The sequence below is a fragment of the Grampus griseus genome, assembly GCF_964374135.1.
Source record: "Grampus griseus genome assembly, chromosome: X".
Classification (NCBI taxonomy): domain Eukaryota; kingdom Metazoa; phylum Chordata; class Mammalia; order Artiodactyla; family Delphinidae; genus Grampus; species Grampus griseus.
This window is the reverse complement of record NC_138999.1, coordinates 40,750,188-40,771,424: the sequence shown is the minus strand read 5'-3', so window position 1 is coordinate 40,771,424 and position 21,237 is coordinate 40,750,188. Positions and strand designations below refer to the sequence as shown.

Below are 21,237 nucleotides of genomic sequence, written 5' to 3'. Positions count from 1 at the left end.
AAATTTTGCTCCTGGATACTTCGCATGGGTTTCATTGGTCTCATGTCTTGTCCTTGATGCACTCCCTCCCTGGTTTAAGCACTTGATGGAGCTTTTAAAGGCAAGTAGGTCACAGTTGTTGGTTTTTTTTTGAAGCCTAATTTTTTTTTTCAAAACAGTGGCATATAAATGCATTAGCATTAAAAAAAGACTGAGGACAATGACTGATTTAGGAGGCAAACATAATGTGTCTATAATATGTACAGGCAGTACCTTCATTTGATGACTGTCAGTGTGGGAAGCCCTTGAAGGATTCTGTTCTGAGCAGGTGGTTTAGGGCCACTAGGGGTTCTTTGATGCCTTCTTCACAGCCTCAGAGAGGGGCAGGCATTGGGGAAGGCTGAAGCCAAGGTCTTAGGTCTTCTGTCTGGAATGCAGGCCAGTGGTCGCCTGCAGCCCTGTGTCTGATCAGACTTCGTGAAGGCTGCTTGATCCAGGCTGAGTGCTTCTTCTGTGCCCTCTCTTTCCCTGATGGTGCTTAGCTCACATGCTGGGGCTCTCCTGCCTTTTAAAATTTCTAGATAAAGTGTTCCTGGTTCCTGTTTAATTAGGGTGTTTAGGGGATTTTGTTTGTCTGTTTTTGTTAAATAGTTATGATTGTCCAGTGTGAACAGCTTTATGCCTTGAGAAGTAAGGATCATGTCTCAGGGTCCCAAGAACATGGATTTTCCCCATCAGAATATCCACAGGCCCAGTGATTTATGAGAAGTAAATTCGTGTGTGTGTGTGTGTGTGTGTGTGTGTGTGTGTGTGTGTACACATACTTTTAAATTTGCCCATCTTAGATGAACTACCTGTTTCTTGTTTCTCCACACCTATCTCTATTTTTCCTCTTTCCCAGGCTCCAAAGATTAATTCAGATGAATATCAGAAGACGCCTCCGATGCTGAGTTAACCAGAAAGCTCCTTAGCACGTTCATAGCTTATTAGTTTCAAACTTATATCTGTAATGTTCTTCTAAAGTACCACCAGAACTGGAAGTGACTAGTTGAATCACTAGGGTAAAATAGTTTGGGTTAAATCTGTGAAAATGATTGGTCTACTTACACACACATAATACTCTCTCTCTCTCTCTCTCTCTGTCTCTCTCTCTCTCTCTCTCTGTCTGTCTCTCTCTCTCTCTCTCTCTCACACACACACACACACACACCCCACACAAAATGTAATTTAATATAATCAGCCAGAGTAGTTTTTTCTGAAATTTACTAAGGCCTTGCTTGCTTGCTTACTGATTGGTAGGACAAAGGATATCTTAAAACCATGATTTTCTAAGGCTAAATAACATTATTCAGGAGTAACTTCAGTTGTTAATTAATATAATGGAAGCAGTAAGTAAAGTTTCACTTTTTAGAGACTTGTAGTGTTTCTAATGTTCACTGTCAAAATTCACAATGTGATCCCTGCTTTTTTGTTTTATTCAGAGACACTTTTTCAGAAACCTTGGGTCTATTCTGGCCTATGCCTTCTTGGGGACTGCCGTTTCCTGCTTCATTATCGGGTAAGTGACTCTTTGTCATATAACCAAATTACCACACTTCCAAAGAGATGAGATCCACATGGGTCCACAGAATCCAATATTTTCCCCAGCTTTACTGAGATATAATTGACACATAACATTGTGAAAGTGTAGGGTATACAGTGTGTTGATTTGACACATTTATAAATTGCAAAATGATTACCACCATAGCATTAGCTACCACCTTCATCCGGTCACATGGTTACCATTTCTTTTTTTGTGGTAAGAACATGTTAGCAACATTCAAGTATGTGGTAAAGTATCATTAGCTATAATCACTATGTTGTACATTAGATCCCCAAACTTATTAATCTTGTTACTGGAAGTTTGTACCCTTTGAGCAACACCTCCCCATTTCCCCCACCCCCCCAGCCCCTGGCAAGGGCCAGATTCCAGTATTTTGATGTTTATGATGATTGTAATTCAGATCTAGAGTTACATTGTCCAGTGTGGTAGCTATGAGCCACATGTGGCTATTTAAATTGAAATTAAGATTCATTAACACTGAAATAAAATAAAACCTAGTCCCCAGATCTTAGTTTCTAATAGCATTCTTCAATGAAAAGAACCAGGACCCCTTGCAGAAATGGCTGATTCTAGGGCTGGGGCAGCAAATATACAAAATGACAATGGAGCATCTTATAATGTCAGAGAGTAAGGAAGTGCTCAGAAAACAAACAAAAAGGATATGGAGCATGTCAAAGGGACACAGAGCCAGCCTGAAAACCCCCCCTCCCTAATGGCTAAAGAACAACAAAAGAAATAACATTGTTTTGGATCATCACCCAAAGCATAAAACAAATATATTTGAGTCTATACTGATATAAATAAATGATTGGATGAATAAATAAATGGGGGAGAAGTGACAAATCTGTGCAGAAGAATTCCAAATAATTTATGCAGATACAACCCCCCTCAAGGAGATGAAGCTTGGGCCTTCCCCCCTTTGATTGTGGGCTGTCCATAGTGACTTCCTTCCAAAGAGTACATCATGCAAAGGAAGAAGAAAGAGTAGCTTTACAGAGGAGAAACCAGGCAAACATTGCCTCAGCCAGATGATCAAAGTTAACACCAAAATTGGTAAATCATGTTGATACGCTGTACCTTTGATATCTGTGATGAGAATGGCGCTTACTGCTGTGTCTTCCTCCCAAAATCACATTACCTCAGTCTAATCATGAGAAAAAAAAATCAGACAAGTCCCACATTCTGCAAAATACCTGACCAGTACTCCTCCCCAACTGCCAAGGTCATCAAAAACAAGCAAAGTCTGAGAAACTGTCACAGCCAAGAGAAGACAAAAGAGATATGATGGCTAAATGTAATGTGGTATCCTGGATGGAATCCTGGAACAGAAAAGGGATATTAGGTAAAAACTAAGGAAATCTGACTGAAATGTGAACTTTAGTTAATTAAAAAAAATTAGCTGGAAAGCTGGAGATAAAAGCAGGAGGCTTTTATGCCACTAAAACAGGAGGGGCTTGGACTTCGTCCTTTAAGAGAGACAAGCCACTGAAGAGTGACAGGTTAGATAACTGGTATCGGTGACTATAGGGAAAACGCTACCACGGAGAAGTCTATTGCTCAGATCTAAGCTTATGATAGAAGGAAATGGAGAGGAAGGTCTAAGTTTCAAGAAATATTTAAAAAGTAGGTGAAAGAAGCCTTTGATAAGCAACAAAGAGCAAATCAACTCTGTATCATAGAATTCCTGTGATTTGAAATATAACTGTTTAGGTGTCTGGAACAGTGTCAATGTCTGGCACACAGTAGGCAAACACTAAGTTATAGCTATTTATTCTCAAAAGGATTCAATTCTGCAAATAGTTCTTGAACTTCTAGCTTCGTCAATCTACTGTTCTAGACACCTAAGGTACAAAGATGAGCAACGATACGGTCTTGACCTTTAAGAATCTTATTATTGGGGGTTGGCTGTAGGGTACAATGAGTCTATTCTGTGGCTATTTATTTTGGGCATTTTATTCTTTTCAATGTCGTTGTAAATGGGATTTTCTTAATTTCTCTTTATTCTGTGGTTGTTTTTATTCCCCTAATCCCTACAGCAGTTACCAGCACACACACACACACACACACACACACACACACACACACACACCCTTAATAACATGTACTAGGCCTTTTAACACTCTTCACTCCTCCCAATTTGTCAGCTGTCCTGTAGGAAATGTGCTCTGGCCAAGTTGAAATATTAACTTGGTGGTCCTTCTTGGGCCATATCACATTCTGCACAGTATAAGGAGGGCTGCTGCTGGCCTGCCTAACCCATGCAAAGAGTGAGAAGCCAGGTATGTCCATGAGTATGCTGATATTTTAATGGGATGTTCAAAGAGTTTTGCCTCTCTTCCCTTCTTTGAAATAATTATTGGCAGAGAAGTTGACCAGTTGGATCTTTGTGGCCAACCCATTTTTTTTCTCTCCAGCTCCATCCAGTCCACTCATTTCCATGACTTTAAATGCATTGTCTTAGAATCCTGGGAGTTTTGTAGCAATTCATTACTCATTTTGCAGGGTTCTTTCTCTTCCTTTCTTCCCTACTACCCAGTTGCTTAAAATGCCCTAACTGTTGCTAATTAAGGATCATACTTTATAGTTGTACATAAGCACAGTTTTTTAAAATGGAGTGTTCAGATATTTCAGCAAGATGACATTAACTGCAGACCATTACTTGGTGCCAAAGTCTTATTTGCACACGTTCCTGGTAAGTGTCCAAGCACGGCAGCTGCCCGATGTTTTCACAAACCTCTCTGGAAGTACAGTATTCTAGTACTCCTCTGCTTGCTCATTTGCCAGGTTACTCGATTAGATGGGTTTCTTTTCTTTTTTTTTCCTTCTGACATAGTTTACCTTTCCTTCTTACAGAAATCTCATGTATGGTGTGGTGAAGCTCATGAAGATTGTGGGGCAGCTCTCGGATAAATTTTACTACACGGATTGTCTCTTTTTTGGAGCAGTTATCTCTGCTACTGACCCAGGTATTTGCATATTTGGCCTTATCATTATGATGTTTTATTATTTAAATCTTAAAAAGTTCAGAGCAATCATTAACTTTCATTACAGTAGGGAGACTTTAGTATTAACATGGAACAGTGGAGGAAGAGACCAGTAAGTGGTTTAACAGACTTAGATGGCTTTTCTAAGGGCCTGCATTTCCCTTTTCTTCTTATTATTATTATTGTAAAAAAAAACAACATAAAATTTACCATCTTAATCATCTTCAGGTGTATAGTTCAGCAGTGTTGAGTATATTCACATTGTTGTGCAACCAATCTCCAGAATTTTTTCATCTTGCAAAACTGAAACTCTATACCCATTAAGCAACATCACCCCATCCTCCCCCCACCCCACCCCCCAGTCCTGGGCAACCACCGTTCTACTTTCTGTCTCTATGAGTTTGACTACTGTAGATACCTCATATAAGTGGAATCATCAGAAGTTGTCTTTTTGTGTCTGGCTTATTTCATTAGCATAATGTCCTCAAGATTCATCTATGTTATAACATGTGTCAGAATTTCCTTCCTTTTAAACCTGAATAATATTCCATTGTATGAATATACCGCATCTTGTTTATCCATCCATCTGCCAACAAGCCCTTGGGTTGCTTCCACCTGTATTTCCCTTTTGTCTTTCATTTTAGAATGTCTAATTTAGTCATAATTTTTACACTTAGACTGTCTTTTTTCTCAGTGCTGTGCTTTTTCATTCTTTTAGGAAACCTATCATTTGGTTTAAATAATACCTTTGCTTAGTAGAAATGCACACCAGTACCTGTAGTGAATGTAATTTAATTTGTAAAGTCCTTTTGTGCAATGTTCCTGCACACTGTGATGTGGTTCCTATTCATAAATCTCTTACCTTGTATTTTTCAAGTGTTAGTTGAACCAGTTCTTAAAAGTGGAATTATTATATACGCTTCCTTCCCTGCAGCTCAAAACAAACAAACAAGCTCTCCTCTCCAAGTTGGAACCCATAATTGAATCGGTTCACATAAAGTAGTTACGGCTATTCTTTCCTCTAGTGTTAACTACTGAGAGTGCCATTGCAGGGAAAGAATTTATGGAGAAAGAGCTGATCTTGTTCTTACAGTACAGATGGAAAGGTCTTTTCATTGTCTATGATGTCCTCTAACATTCTGGGCAGTAATGATCTCTAAGATATACAGATTCCCACCATGCCCCACCTCCACTTCACCGTGCCTCTTGGGGGGTCCTCTAGATCAGCGCTACCCAGTAGACCTTTCTGTGATGATAGAAATGTTCTATAGTCTTCCCAATCCTTTATGGTAGCCAGTAGCTACGTGTGGCTATTGAGCAGTTGAAATGTGGGATAGTGCAAGAAGAACTGATTTTTGAACTTTATGCTCAGTAATTTAAGTTTAAAATGGCTACATGTGGCTAGTGGCTACCGCATTGGATAGCACAGCTCTAGACAGTTGTGTAGCTCTGAAAAACCTTGATGATCCAAAAACCGTTGATCTCTCTCACCACCCCCCTATTTTTTTTTTTTTATGTTTTGAAAAAATTTTTTTCCTTTTTTTTTTTTTTTGGCCGCACCACGAGGCATGTGGGATCTTAGTTCCCTGACCAGGGGTCGAACCCATGCCCCCTGCAGTGGAAGTGTGAAGTCCTAACCACTGGGCCACCAGGGAGGTCCCTCTCACCCCCCTGTTTTCTTACAAACACTCTAAGTAAATTGATACTGAAGACTTGGCTGGTTGAAGCACCCTTGTTTGTGAGAAGAATGTGGGATGTGGAGTTGCAGGTGGTGGTTTGAGTTCTAGCCCTGCCAGTCAGTAAGCGGGTGGCCTGGGCACACTTTATCTCCTGAGCATCAGTTTCCTCATTTATGAAGTAGGAATAATGGTACCTGTTTCCTTTTGTGAAGGGCTACTGTGAAGATTAAATGAGATAATGCATGTAAAGTGTTGAGCATAGCATCGGCTGATTATGTTGGTCTCTATCAACATCTTCTGACTCAGGCAGAGATTTCTCTGTTTTACCTCTGTGTGTGTGTGTGTGTGTGTGTGTGTGTGTGTGTGTGTGTGTGTGTGTGTGTGTGTGTAATAGGTTAGCACTTAATCTAAGCACTGTGAAAAGTAGCTTTATTATTCTAACACTACAATGTCTGTGACATCTCCAAATGTGTGTCTGTTGAGAAATGATTCTATATAAGTTTAAGAAAGGTGTTTAGTGTCTCTGAAAATATATTACTAACTATACTCATCTATAACTTTACTACTAAAATCTTATTAGTACCACCAATAAGCAAAGGGAGGTTAGTGTAACATAAAGATTACTGATACTGTTTTCTGAGCCATAGTGTCGCTTCATTTAATTGGATAGAAAGGCTTATTTTTCCAGATTATCTTTGTAATTGTTTACTTCACTTTAATGTGTCCATGCTGTGGTAGAAAATAATGGAAGGCATTACCATGACACACCATTCTTATTTGTCCTGTGAAGATTGGCACAGTAAAGGTTTTATAGAAATGAAAGTTCTAGAAAATTGAAACTTTAAACTTGTTAAACATCAGGACATTAACTTTAACTGCTTTTTAATGGAAATCTTTCTGAAATGTAAAATGTTTTTGTAAATTAAAAGTGTTTTACCAGCTTCCTAAAAATCTGTTGTTTGAGAACTTCGGCCATAAAAGAAAGAAAAACTTTAAGTGCAGAGTTAGAGGGGAACCATAAGACCAAATTGACTTCTTGTGCCTGGTGCATCAAACAGAAATTCTGGTATTGGGATATGTAGTGGTATTGATGGATATGAAAGAGTAAGAGTCCTTGTCCCTGATTTCACTGTACTTGGCTCTTGTGTTTGGTCTTTCCATTGATGGGGGCAGCCTGTGCGTGGTATGCTATAGGCTGCTCTGTGACCAGGAGCCCTCTCCATTCCGTGGTTATGTGTCATGGGTGCCATGTGCCATCTTTGTGGACTGTTACTTAAATGGATCCACAATTCAGGAAAGAAAATATAAGTTTCCAACCTGTAGTATTGCTACATTCATAAGCAGCTACCAGAGAAAATGAGCGCCATTCCTTCTTGTGAGCCATTATGCAGTGATTCCTCTCACTGGAATCCTGTCACTTCTATACCCCTCGAGTCAGTCAGACCCACTCACAGGTTTCAAAAGCTATGATCTGTGCTGTCAGAGAGTAATTCTCTAGTTGCACCACCCAGGCTGGTCAGTCTTTTGCTTAGTCTTTGAGACTGAGTTCAAATCTGCCACCTGACTGGTTATTCTTCCTTTACTGCTTCAGTCAGTAGCTCCCACAGCTCTTGAGTCGGGTCTATTTTCTACATAACATTACTTGCCGCTTTGTGCTGAGCGTTCGCAAGTGCTAAGTACTCTTTAGTACACAGATGGAGTGTTCAGGGAAAGTTAGTTGAAGGAACAAAGTCAGGTTCTTGATTTTTCCTTCTTTCTCTTTCCACCGTTCTTTCATTTTTCCCACTGCTTTTTAGATACATGTACCAGCAGTCTTCAGTCAGTGAATTGTAATTTCTCAGTCCATGTCCGGTTGGAAACAGCTGCTGTGACCTTGTTCTCTCTGATTGCAAGGGTCCAGCTGTGGGGGGAGCCACTCACCCAGTCTGTCATCCCCTTCCTACCCCCACCCCCGCATCATCTTCTGGTTGTCCACACCCGTAGTCCTCATCTTGGTTGGGCACAGGCTTGCCCAGGAGGGACATGGCCGACTTCCTGCCCTGCTTTCTAAGGTGATGGGCAGGGAGAATGAGAAATTGAAATTCAGAACAGCCAAATTCAGACCAGTACAAAGTGTTCATTATTAATTATGCAGAGCTAGTGTTTATTGTCATAAATAAATGAGTTAACTACACATTATTATTATTTTTTTTACTACTGGTACAGTAGTATTTTAGGAAAATAGTGTTTAAAAGTCAAGTTTGAAAATCATGTACTCAAGGCTTCGCTTTACTCTGTCTTTGGACTTTGCTGTGCACTATTGGATGGCTTCCGTTTGCCCCTCCACATTTCCACACTACCCTTCCCCACTCTCTTCTTGGCACTGGGAGGCTGACTGGTATGGAAGATTGCAAAGGTTCCTTTGCCTTCTACTTTCCCATTGGATTTGTCCGCGGGGAGAGCACCAGTGGGAGACTGGGAGGAGGCTCGACATGCAGGGTCCCTGTGGGCTGGCTGTGTCCCTTGAACAAAGGTCACGGCTCCTGTTGGGTGACCCTCTCCACACAGCTCCTGGTTCTGGCAACCACTCCTTCCCTGGACTCTTTGAGCCTAGGGATGGTATAAAAGCTCCCTGTTTTCAGCCACAGGTACTGCCCTCCCCCTCTCCCGTGCTCTCTACACACTTCTATAAATAATGCCTTTATAAACACTTCTCAAATTACTCATCTGTTTCCTGCCAGAACGCTCGCTGATAAAGTCCTGGGACCCAGCTGTCCTGGGCTGCCAGCCCTGTGCTCTGTTCGTTGAGATTAGCCTCCACCAGTCTTGAGTCCCTGACTGACTGACTGACTGATGTGAACAGAGGCCTCTGGTGCCAACCCCCAGTGGACGTACTGTATGAGTAATAGATAAAATTTCTCTCGGGTTTGACCACTGGGATTTTGGGAAGTTTGTTACGGCAGCAGAAAGTAGCCCACCACACAGGGCCTGTTTTCTCATCTCTAAATTGGGAGATATGATACTACTACCTTCCTAGGGTTTTTATGAGGACTAAATGAGATTGTAAAATGTTTAGCATAGTGCCTGCTTCCCGGTAAGACCTTAACCATTGTTATTATTATCATTGTTAATTTTTCTTCAACATTGGGTTCAAAACAAGACAATTCTTGTGTCATATAACGATAAACTAAGAGTAGAGGTTTTGTATTAGTCAGGTTTCTTCAAAGAAACAGAATAAATAGGAGACATATGTGTGTGTGAGGGGGAGAGGGAAAGAGACATATTGATTGATTGACTGCTTGATTGTAACGAATTGGCTTATGTGATTATGGAGGCTAAGAAGTCTCAAGATCTGCAGTGCAAAGGCTTGAGAACCAGGAGATCCAATGCTGTAGTTCCAGTCTGGGTCCAAAGACAGGCAGAGAAAGTGAATTCTCCCTTACTCTGCCTTTTTTGTTCTAGTGAAACCTTCAACAGACCACATGAGTCCCACCCTCATTGAGGGGGGCCATCTGCTTTACTCAGTCTACTGACTCAAATGTTAATCTCATCCAGAACCTCACAGACACATCCAGAATAATGTTTAGTCGAATATCTGGGCACCCCATGGTCCAGTCAAGTTGACAAGTAAAATTAACCATCACAGGTTTTATGTAAGGAGCCACACATATCGTTAATGTAATAAATAATCCAGAAAACAAGAACTTTTTTTAGCCTAATCCCTGAAGATTTTTCCTGTTGTGTAACTTGACAAACTGTTTTCAAGGGTGGAAGAAAGAGATTGACCTTGTTTGTGTCTTGTTTTATGCAGATGACATGTCTGTCCTTTAGGAAGTATGCCTGCTGGTGATGCCCCCTGTTGATGTCTGGTTAGCATCTGAAAGCTTAGAGTAGTGGTTTTAGTGCCTAGATTTACGATTATCTGGAGCAGCCGCATGATATAGCTGACATTTTTCAACTCCAAATTATTTTTTGTGTACTCTCAATAAATGAGTTGAACTTTTCGAAGAGAAAGGCGTGATGGGAAGTGGTTTCAGAATCTCCCTTAATCCCTAACAAAAATAGAGAAAGCGAGACAAGCAAAAAAGAAAACACAGACTCTACTAGCTGACAGAGTATCTCCATGAATCCCCAGTTATCAACTAGGGGGGTCAAACTACCTGTAGCAGTGAGACTTAGGGATAAGAACAGCAACTGTGCTGGAGGAAGCAAAGGAAAGAGGGGCTGCTGGTCATTTTGATTGTCAGGGAACCTAGAAATTTCCCACAAGTATTCACAGTCAAAAGGAGGGATCCCCACTGGGAGCAAAGAATTTTATGGTTGTATTGGATAACATCAGTGAATATTGGGAGGAGGCTTTTCAGGCTCTAATTTGTGGGGGAGGGCAAGGAGACTGGAGGAGGCGTGAGGCTGCTGGAGTGACCTGGGCCCTCAGACCTCTCAGGAAGTTCCTTGTAGAAGATCTCTCTGCAAGGACAGAGCCACTGCCTAAAAATGACCTGCTCGGAGCACAGACCTTGATTGATTGGGCATTAAAGGAGAAAGAAAGCTCAGATAGTAATGGTGGAGAAGGCCAGAGGAAGTCGATCTGAGTGTTGGCTACACCTCTGGGTGGCTACACCTCTGGACCATATTTTTAATACTTCAATGTAAAACCAGAAGAGGGAGCCCTAGAGCCATGAAACTGGAAAAGCTGTTCTGGGCCTTCTACCCCCTACCCACCTCACTTAATATGGGCAGCAGAAATGGATTGAGGTTGAACTTCATGTAAATATAAGAAAAAATGGGGATAACCCCTATGAATAATAAAGTTACAGATAATGAAGTCATACCAGAAGAAGAGGGTCCCAAAGCAGATGAAACTTTATTAACATTCCAACAGAAGCTAAAGTAAGTTAAGAAAATGATAGAAGTTATAAAAGAACTGTATACATCAGGATTGGAAAATTCAGAAATGAGAGGACTACACAATAGGGCGTTATGAAAAGAGAGCTGACAGAAAGGAATGGAGGGGGAACCCATGGAGAAAAAGAGATGTAAAGTATTAAAACAATAAATTTGAAAATGGGTAAACCCCGAATGATAGTGTCAAGGAATATACATCAGTGGTCAAACTATAAGGAAATGCAAGGAAATGATTCCCATAAATCATGTTACTGGTTACTTTTGAGTGAAGGAAGGGGCTTGAGAGTGGGATGGAACATATTGTGGGGGGCTTCTGTGGGGGTTGGCAAAGTTCCATTTCTTGAACTGGATGATGGTTACAAGAGTGGTTGGCTTATAATAGTGCTAAATATTTGTTTCGTTTTGTTTTCTAATAGTATCAGTTAGTAATGCACTTGGCTGCAAATAACAGAAAAATCTGGCTAATACTAGCTTAAACAGAGAGCTATTTAACTTGGCTAACGGCTCCGAGCTGGTGCCATGGCTGCCACTACAGTCAGGCATCCAGGCACTCAGTCTTTCTAGGTCATTACCCTTGGGTTTCAGACACACCTTAGTTGCCCCATGGAGGCAGGATGACTGCACTGCGTCCAGTCTCCTCCCTCTTCCAGGCAGCAAAAGTGGCACTCACCACAAGGGAAGCTGAAGAAGTGAGTTTAGTTTTTCAGGTCCTTATGGCAGAAACTAACAAAGCAGGAGGTAGTTGGGTGTGAGTGTTGAAAGAGAACCCCGCCTGCATGTGTACATTCTCAACCGGGGATGATTCTGCGCCACACCCCTCCCCCCACCCCCCTGCCCAGCAGACATTTGGCAATGTCTGGAGACATTTTTAGTTGTCACAACTTGGCAGGGGAGAATGTGCAGTGCTACTGGTATCTTGTGGGTAGAGGTCAGGGATGCTGCTAAACTGTCTTATGAGGCACAGGACAGCCCCCACGACAGAGTTATATGGCCCCGAATATCAGTAGAACTGAAGTTGAGAAACTCCAAAGCCCTTTCGGGTGGGTCCATAAAGTCAAAACTGATTTAATAATAATAGTAGTACATCATTTGTCTTTTCTACTTATGTTCTTTCACAAGTGTACCATTGAGTGGAGTTTTCCAGGGGCTATATAATGTGTGATACTGACTCTCTGTTGATCGAATGCAGAAACAGATATGAGAACCATCTATCTTCCATTACTTCACATGTTAAAGAGATCTGAGAAAATGTAAAACAGTGGCTCTCTTCTCACAATTTTTTTTGTTTGTTTTGGAAAATATAATTATTTTTCATTAAAAATATGTTAACATATAATGGTTTTACTAGTAATTTAAATGAATAAATATTTAATTTTTTGTTTTATTCAATACAGTAAATATTGATACCTATAGCCCACAAAACTAAAGCTCTTTGGGGCCTCAAAATTTTCTACGGGTGTAAAGAAGTCCTGAGATCAAAAGTATGAGAGCTGCTGGTCTGGAAAATCGCTGATTTTTTAAAAAAAATTTTAATATCATTTTATCTTTTTATATAGCAGATTCTTATTAGTCATCAATTTTATACACATCAGTGTATACATGTCAATCCCAATTGCCCAATTCATCACACCACCATCCCCACCCCCCTGCCGCTTTCCCCCCTTGGTGTCCATACATTTGTTCTTTACATCTGTGTCTCAATTTCTGCGCTGCAAACCGGTTCACCTGTACGATTTTCTAGGTTCCACATATATACGTTAACGTATGATATTTGTTTTTCTCTTTCTGACTTACTTCAATCTGTATGACAGTCTCTAGGTCCATCCACGTCTCAACAAATGACCCAATTTCGTTCCTTTTTGTGGCTGAGTAATATTCCATTGTATATATGTACCACATCTTCCTTATCCATTCGTCTGTCGATGGGCATTTAGGTTGCTTCCATGACCTGGCTATTGTAAATAGTGCTGCAATGAATATTGGGGTGCGTGTGTCTTTTTGAATTATGGTTTTCTCTGGGTATATGCCCAGTAGTGGGATTGCTGGATCATATGGTAGTTCTATTTTTAGTTTTTTAAGGAACCTCCATACTGTTCTCCATAGTGGCTGTATCAATTTACATTCCCACCAACAGTGCAAGAGGGTTCCCTTTTCTCCACACCCTCTCCAGCATTTGTTGTTTGTAGATTTTCTGATGATGCCCATTCTACCTGGTGTGAGGTGATACCTCATTGTAGATTTGATTTGCATTTCTCTAATAATTAGTGATGTTGAGCAGCTTCTCATGTGCTTCTTGGCCATCTGTATGTCTTCTTCGGAGAAATGTCTGTTTTGGTCTTCTCCCCATTTTTGGATTGGGTTGTTTGTTGCTTTCATATTGAGCTGCATGAGCTGTTTATATATTTTGAAGATTAATCCTTTGTCCGTTGATTCGTCTGCAAATATTTTCTCCCATTCTGAGGGTTGTCTTTTGGTCTTGTTTATGGTATCCTTTGCTGTGCAAAAGCTTTGAAGTTTCATTAGGTCCCATTTGTTTATTGCGTTTTTATTTCCATTACTCTAGGAGGTGGATCAAAAAAGATCTTGCTGTGATTTATGTCAAAGAGTGTCCTTCCTATGTTTTCCTCTAAGAGTTTTATAGTGTGTGGTCTTACATTTAGGTCTCTAATCCATTTTGAGTTTATTTTTGTGTATGGTGTTAGGGAATGTTCTGATTTCATTCTTTTACATGTACCTGTCCAGTTTTCCCAGCACCACTTATTGAAGAGACTGTCTTTTCTCCATTGTGTATCCTTGCCTCCTTTGTCATAGATTAGTTGACCATAGGTGCATGGGTTTATCTCTGGGCCTTCTATCTTGTTCCATTGATCTACGTTTCTGTTTTTGTGCCAGTACCATACGTTCTTGATTACTATAGCTTTGTAGTATAGTCTGAAGTCAGGGAGTCTGATTCCTCCAGCTCCGTTTTTTTCCCTCTAGACTGCTTTGGCTATTCAGCGTCTTTTGTGTCTCCATACAAATTTTAAGATTTTTTGTTCTAGTTCCATAAAAAGTGCCATTGGTAATTTGATAGGGATTGCACTGAATCTGTAGATTGCTTTGCGTAGTATAGTCATTTTAACAATATTGATTCTTCCAATCCAAGAACATGGTATACCTCTCCATCTGTTGGTATCATCTTTAATTTTTTTCATCAGTTTCTTATAGTTTTCTGCATACAGGTCTTTTGTCTCCCTAGGTAGATTTATTCCTAGGTATTTTATTCTTATTGTTGCAGTGGTAAAGGGGAGTGTTTCCTTAATTTCTCTTTCAGATTTTTCATCATTAGTGTATAGGAATGCAAGAGATTTCTGTGCATTAATTTTGTATCCTGCAACTTTACCAAATTCATTGATTAGCTCTAGTAGTTTTCTGGTGGCATCTTTAGGATTCCCTATGTACAGTATCATGTCATCCGCAAACAGTGACAGTTTTACTTCTTCTTTTCCAATTTGTATTCCTTTTATTTCTTTTTCTTCTCTGATTGCCGTGGCTAGGACTTCCAAAACTATGTTGAATAATAGTGGCGAGAGTGGACATCCTTGTCTTGCTCCTGATCTTAGAGGAAATGCTTTCAGTTTTTCACCATTGAGAATGATGTTTGCTGTGGCTTTGTCGTATATGGCCTTTATTATGTTGAGGTAGGTTCCCTCTATGCCCACTTTCTAGAGAGTTTTTATCATAAATGAGTGTTGAATTTTGTCAAAAGCTTTTTCTGCATCTATTGAGATGATCATATGGTTTTTATTCTTCAGTTTGTTAATATGGTGTATCACATTCATTGATTTGCATATATTGAAGAAACCTTGCATCCCTGGGATAAATCCCACTTGATCATGGTGTATGATCCTTTTAATGTGTTGTTGGATTCTGTTTGCTAGTATTTTGCTGAGGCTTTTTGCATCTGTATTCATCAGTGATATTGGTCTGTAATTTTCTTTTTTTGTAGCATCTTTGTCTGGTTTTGGTATCAGGGTGATGGTGGCCTCATAGAATGAGTTTGGGAGTGTTCCTTCCTCCTCAATTTTTTGGAAGAGTTTGAGAAGAATGGGTGTTAGTTCTTCTCTAAGTGTTTGATAGAATTCACCTGTGAAGCCCTCCGGTCCTGGACTTTTGTTTGTTGGAAGATTTTTAATCACAGTTTCATGTTCATTACTTGTGATTGTTCTGTTCATATTTTCTGTTTCTTCCTGGTTTAGTCTTGGAAGGCTATGCCTTTCTAAGAAATTGTCCATTTCTTCCAGGTTGTCCATTTTATTGGCATAGAGTTGCTTGTAGTAGTCTCTTAGGATGCTATGTATTTCTGTGGTGTCTCTTGTAACTTCTCCTTTTTCATGTCTAATTTTATTGATTTGAGTCCTCTCCCTCTTTTTCTTGATGAGTCTGGCTAATGGTTTATCAATTTTGTTTATCTTGTCAAAGAACCAGCTTTTAGTTTTATTGATCTTTGCTATTGTTTTCTTTGTCTCTATTTCATTTATTTCTGCTCTGATCTTTATGATTTCTTTCCTTCTGCTAACTTTGGGTTTTGTTTTTCCTTCTTTCTCTAGTTCCTTTAGGTGTAAGATTAGACTGTTTATTTGAGATTTTTCTTGTTGCTTTAGGTAGGCTTTTATAGGTATAAGCTTCCCTCTTAGAACTGCTTTTGCTGCATCCCATAGGTTTTGGATTGTCGTGTTTTCATTGTCGTTTGTCTCCAGGTATTTTTTGATTTCCTCTTTGATTTCTTCAGCGATCTCTTGGTTATTTAGTAACGTATTGTTTAGCCTCCATGTGTTTGTGTTTTTTACGTTTTTTCCCCTGTAATTCATTTCTAATCTCATAGCGTTGTGGTCAGAAAAGATGCTTGATACGATTTCAATTTTCTTAAATTTACTGTGGCTTGATTTGTGACCCAAGATATGATTTATCCTGGAGAATGTTCCGTGCGCACTTGAGAAGAAAGTGTAATCTGCTGTTTTTGGATGGAATGTCGTATAAATATCAATTAAATCTATCTAGTCTATTGTGTCATTTAAAGCTTCTGTTTCCTTATTTGTTTTCTTTTTGGATGATCTGTCCATAGGTATAAGTGAGGTGTTAAAGTCACCCACTATTATTGTGTTACTGTCGATTTCCTCTTTTATAGCTGTTAGCAGTTACCTTATGTATTGAGGTGTTCCTATGTTGGGTGCATATATATTTATAATTGTATATCTTCTTCTTGGATTGATCCCTTGATGATTATGTGGTGTCCATCCTTGTCTCTTGTAACATTCTTTATTTTAAAGTCTATTTTATCTGATATGAATATTGCTACTCCAGCTTTCTTTTGATTTCCATTTGCATGGAATATCTTTTTCCATCCCCTCACTTTCAGTCTGTATGTGTCCCTAGGTCTGAAGTGGGTCCCTTGTAGACAGCATATATTGGGGTCTTGTTTTTGTATCCATTCAGCAAGGCTGTGTCTTTTGCTTGGAGCATTTAATCCATTCACGTTTAAGGTAATTATCGATATGTATGTTCCTATTACCATTTTCTTAATTGTTTTGGGTTTGTTTTTGTAGGTCCTTTTCTTCTCTTGTGTTTCCCACTTAGCATTTCCCCTTTAGCATTTGCTGTAGAGCTGGTTTGGTGATGCTGAATTCTCTTAGCTTTTGCTTGTCTGTAAAGCTTTTGATTTCTCCATGGAAGCTGAATGAGATCCTTGCTGGGTAGAGTAATCTTGGTTGTAGGTTCTTCCCTTTCATCACTTTAAGTATATCATGCTACTCCCTTCTGGCTTGTAGAGTTTCTGCTGAGAAATCAGCTGTTAACCTTATGGGAGTTCCCTTGTATGTTATTTGTCGTTTTTCCTTTGCTGCTTTCAATAATTTTTCTTTGTCTTTAATTTTTGCCAATTTGGTTACTGTGTGTCTCCGTGTGTTTCTCCTTGGGTTTATCCTGTGTGGGACTCTCTGTGCTTCCTGGACTTGGGTGGCTACTTCCTTTCCCATGTTAGGGAAGATTTCGACTATAATCTCTTCTAATATTTTCTTGGGTCCTTTCTCTTTCTCTTCTACTTCTGGGACCCCTATAATGCGAATGTTGTTGCGTTTAATGTTGTCCCAGAGGTCTCTTAGGCTGTCTTCATTTCTTTTCATTCTTTTATCTTTATTCTGTTCTGCAACAGTGAATTCCACCATTCTGTCTTGCGGTCACTTATCCGTTCTTCTGCCTCAGTTATTCTGCTATTGATTCCTTCTAGTGTAGTTTTCATTTCAGTTATTGTGTTGTTCATCTCTGTTTGTTATTTCATTCTTCTAGGTCTTTGTTAAACATTTCTTGCATCTTCTTGATCTTTGCCTCCATTCTTTTCCGACGTCCTGGATCATCTTCACTATCATTACTCTGAATTCTTTTTCTGGAAGATTGCCTATCTCCACTTCATTTAGTTGTTTTTCTGGGGTTTTATCTTCTTCCTTCATCTGGTACATAGCCCTCTGCCTTTTCATCTTGTCTCTCTTTCTGTGAATGTGGTTTTTGTTCCCCAGGCTGCAGGACTGTAGTTCTTCTTGCTTCTGCTGTCTGCCCTCTGGTGGATGAGGCTATCTAAGATGCTTGTGCAAGTTTCCTGATGGGAGGGACTGGTGGTGGGTAGAGCTGGGTGTTGCTCTGGTGGGCAGAGCTCAGTAAATCTTTAATCTGCTTGTCTGCTGATGGGTGGGGCTGGGTTCCCTCCCTGTTAGTTGTTTGTCCTGAGGCAACCCAACACTGGAGCCTACCTGGGCTCTTTGGTGGGGCTAATGGCAGACTCTGGGAGGGTTCACGCCAAGGAGTACTTCCCAGAACTTCTGCTGCCAGTGTCCTTGTCCTCATGGTGAGCCACAGCCACCCCCCGCCTCTGCAGGAGACCCTCCAACACTAGGAGGTAGGTCTGGTTCAGTCTCCTATGGGGTCACTGCTCCTTCCCCTGGGTCCCGATGTGCACACTACTTTGTGTGCACCCTCCAAGAGTGGAGTCTCTGTCTCCCCCAGTCCTGTCAAAGTCCTGCAATCAAATCCCACTAGCCTTCAAAGTCTTATTCTCTAGGAATTCCTCCTCCCGTTGCTGGACCCCCAGGATGGGAAGCCTGACGTGGGGCTCAGAACCTTCACTCCAGTGGGTGCACATCTGTGGTATAAGTGTTCTCCAGTCTGTGAGTCAGCCACCCAGCAGTTATGGGATTTGATTTTACTGTGATTGCGCCCCTCCTACCATCTCATTGTGGCTTCTCCTTTGTCTTTGGATGTGGGGTATCTTTTTTGGTAAGTTCTGGTGTCTTCCTGTGGATGATTGTCCAACAGCTAGTTGTGGTTCTGGTGTTCTCACAAGAGGGAGTGAGAGCACGTCCTTCTACTCTGCCATCTTGGTTCATAATGGAAAATAGCTGATTTTTAAATGTCTATGAAATGTGAAAACTGTGAGAAGTGTAATTATGTATACTCTGTTATAAATGAAGACTTTCATTATTTCGTAATCCTTTATTAAACCTTCACTGTGCCCTGACCCTATGCTGGAGCACAGTGATCAATAAAATAGGGTTTCTATTTCCATGTTCTTTCTTTTTATTCCTGGTGGTCATTAACAGACATTTAAAGAAAAATTGATTTTGTTAGCTCTAAACTCAAACTTGAATGACCAGAAATAGGCATTTTGCCCCCATTATGTTTTTTTTATTTTTAATTTAAAATTTTTAAATTATTGTAGTTAATATGTAATGTTACATTAGTTTTAGGTGTACAGCAAAGTATTACGTTATTTTTTTCCAGATTATATTCTTTTTTTTAACATCTTTATTGGAGTATAATTGCTTTACAGTGGTGTGTTAGTTTCTGCTTTATAACAAAGTGAATCAGTTATACATATACATATGTTCCCATATCTCTTCCCTCTTGCGTCTACGTCCCTCCCACTCTCCCTATCCCACCCCTCTAGGTGGTCACAAAGCACCGAGCTGATCTCCCTGTGCTATGCGGCTGCTTCCCACTAGCTATCTATTTTACGTTTGGTAGTGTATATATGTCCATGCCACTCTCTCGCTTTGTCACAGCTTACCCTTCCCCCTCCCCATATCCTCAAGTCCATTCTCTTATATTACAAATTTTTGAATAAACTTTTTGTTGTATCTTTTGGATCTTAAAAGGTGTAAGTCTGGGCCGATGACAAATTACCAGGAAATTGAACCTGCACTTTTATTTTCTAGTTTGGGAGCATGGCAGAGCCAGCTAGCACCAAGTTTACATGCTCTTCAGATCCCCAGCGAGCCCAGGTTTATGATCTTTCCATGTGCGGAGTCCTTTTTCCAATGCTTTACCACTAAGATTTTGAGATTAAAATGGTGCTTATGGGACTTCCCTGATGGCGCAGTGGTTAAGCATCCACCTGCCAATGCAGGGGACATGGGTTTGATCCCTGGTCCGGGAGGATCCCCCATGCCGTGGAGCAACTAAGCCTGTGCGCCACAACTACTGAGCCCGTGCGCCGAGAGCCTGTGCTCCACAACAAGAGAAGCCACCGCAATGAGAAGCCTGCGCACCGCAACGAAGAGTAGTCCCAGCTCCCCACAACTAGAGAAAGCCCACACGCAGCAGCAAAGACCCAACACAGCCAAAAATAAATTAGTTAATTAATTTAAAAAATAAAATGAAAAATAAAATAAAATAAAATAGGGTTTCTTTGCAGCAACATGGATGGACCTAGAGACTATCATACTAAGTGAAGTAAGTCAGAAAGAGAAAGACAAATACCATATGATATCACTTAATTTGGAATCTAAAATATGACGTGAACGAACCTATCTATGAAACAGAAAGAGACTCACAGACATAGAGAACAGACTTGTGGTTGCCAAAGGAGAGGAGGGTGGGGGAGGGATGGAATGGGAGATTTGGATTAGCAGATGCAAACTGTTATATATATCAGTAGAATGGATAAACTAGCACAGGGAACTATATTCAGTATCTGTGATAAACCGTAATGGAAAAGAATACGAAAAAGAGTGTGTGTGTGTGTATTCAGATATCACTTTGCTGTAACCTGAAACTAACACAACTTTGTAAATCAACTATACTTCAATAAAATAAAAAATAAAATAGGGTTTCTGCCTTCAAAGAGATTTCACCCCACCAGTAGAGCCAAGTCACATTAATTGTGATTATTTTTTACGTTCTGTAATAGAAGTGTTTTCAAAGTGTGATGAGATTACAGTTGAGAGCACAGTGTTATTAGAATCAAGCATCATATCACTCCTCATTAAGATTAGGAAGATTGCCATTTTCATTTCTGCCATAGACAGACGACCCATCTTTGACTCCCTTCCTGTCTCCCAAACCACCCTGTCCCACCAAAGATAAGAATTGCTTCTATGAATTTGTTATCAATGGCTTAAAGTCAGAAACCGAAACTAACTTGTATGCTTTTGTCCCATGTTTTAGTGACTGTCCTGGCGATATTTAATGAATTGCATGCAGATGTGGACCTTTACGCACTTCTGTTTGGAGAAAGTGTCCTAAATGATGCTGTTGCCATTGTACTGTCCTCGTAAGTAACAATATTTCTGCCTGGGAAGAGAGACTCTGGCTTCCTGAATGCTCTGGGCTAAAATCAGAGGCCCATCTTAAAAGTGTTAAATTTTGAATTGGGTGCTCTTCTAAATGAGGTTTATCGACTTAGTTGATAAAGTTACGTTGCTTTGTCCAGTTGGCAGTGGTTGGAATGCCGATACCATCATAACATGGTGACTGCAGATTAAATTAAATGAATATACCATGGGGAGTGCTCTGCAGAGTGTAGATGCCTATGTTTGTCGATATTTGTAAGTACCATGGTGTAAAACCAGCTTAGTGTTTTTTAACTCTCTCTTTAAACTCCAGGTCTATTGTTGCCTACCAGCCAGCGGGGCTGAACACTCACGCCTTTGATGCTGCTGCCTTTTTTAAGTCAGTTGGCATTTTTCTAGGTATATTTAGTGGCTCTTTTACCATGGGAGCTGTGACTGGTGTTGTGACTGCTCTAATATCCTTTTTGTAGTTTCTGCCCCTGCCTAAGTATGACTATGTGGCATTGCAC

General features: G+C 40.3%; 1 protein-coding gene across 2 annotated transcripts in view; it reads left to right on the top strand.

The window, feature by feature from the left end:
- SLC9A7 (solute carrier family 9 member A7) overlaps window positions 1-21,237 on the top strand; it is a gene marked incomplete at its 5' end in the record, with an annotated part of 143,545 nt that overhangs the window by 78,100 nt on the left and 44,208 nt on the right. Inside the window, 4 exons of one of the 2 annotated variants that reach the window (XM_082681446.1) lie at window positions 1,461-1,537; window positions 4,436-4,548; window positions 20,604-20,709; window positions 21,042-21,166. In XM_082681446.1, the coding sequence (XP_082537572.1) occupies window positions 1,461-1,537; window positions 4,436-4,548; window positions 20,604-20,709; window positions 21,042-21,166 (421 nt within the window). Of the gene's footprint in view, window positions 1-1,460; window positions 1,538-4,435; window positions 4,549-20,603; window positions 20,710-21,041; window positions 21,195-21,237 lie in introns of both variants that reach the window. The other variant, XM_082681445.1, reaches the window with a different exon arrangement.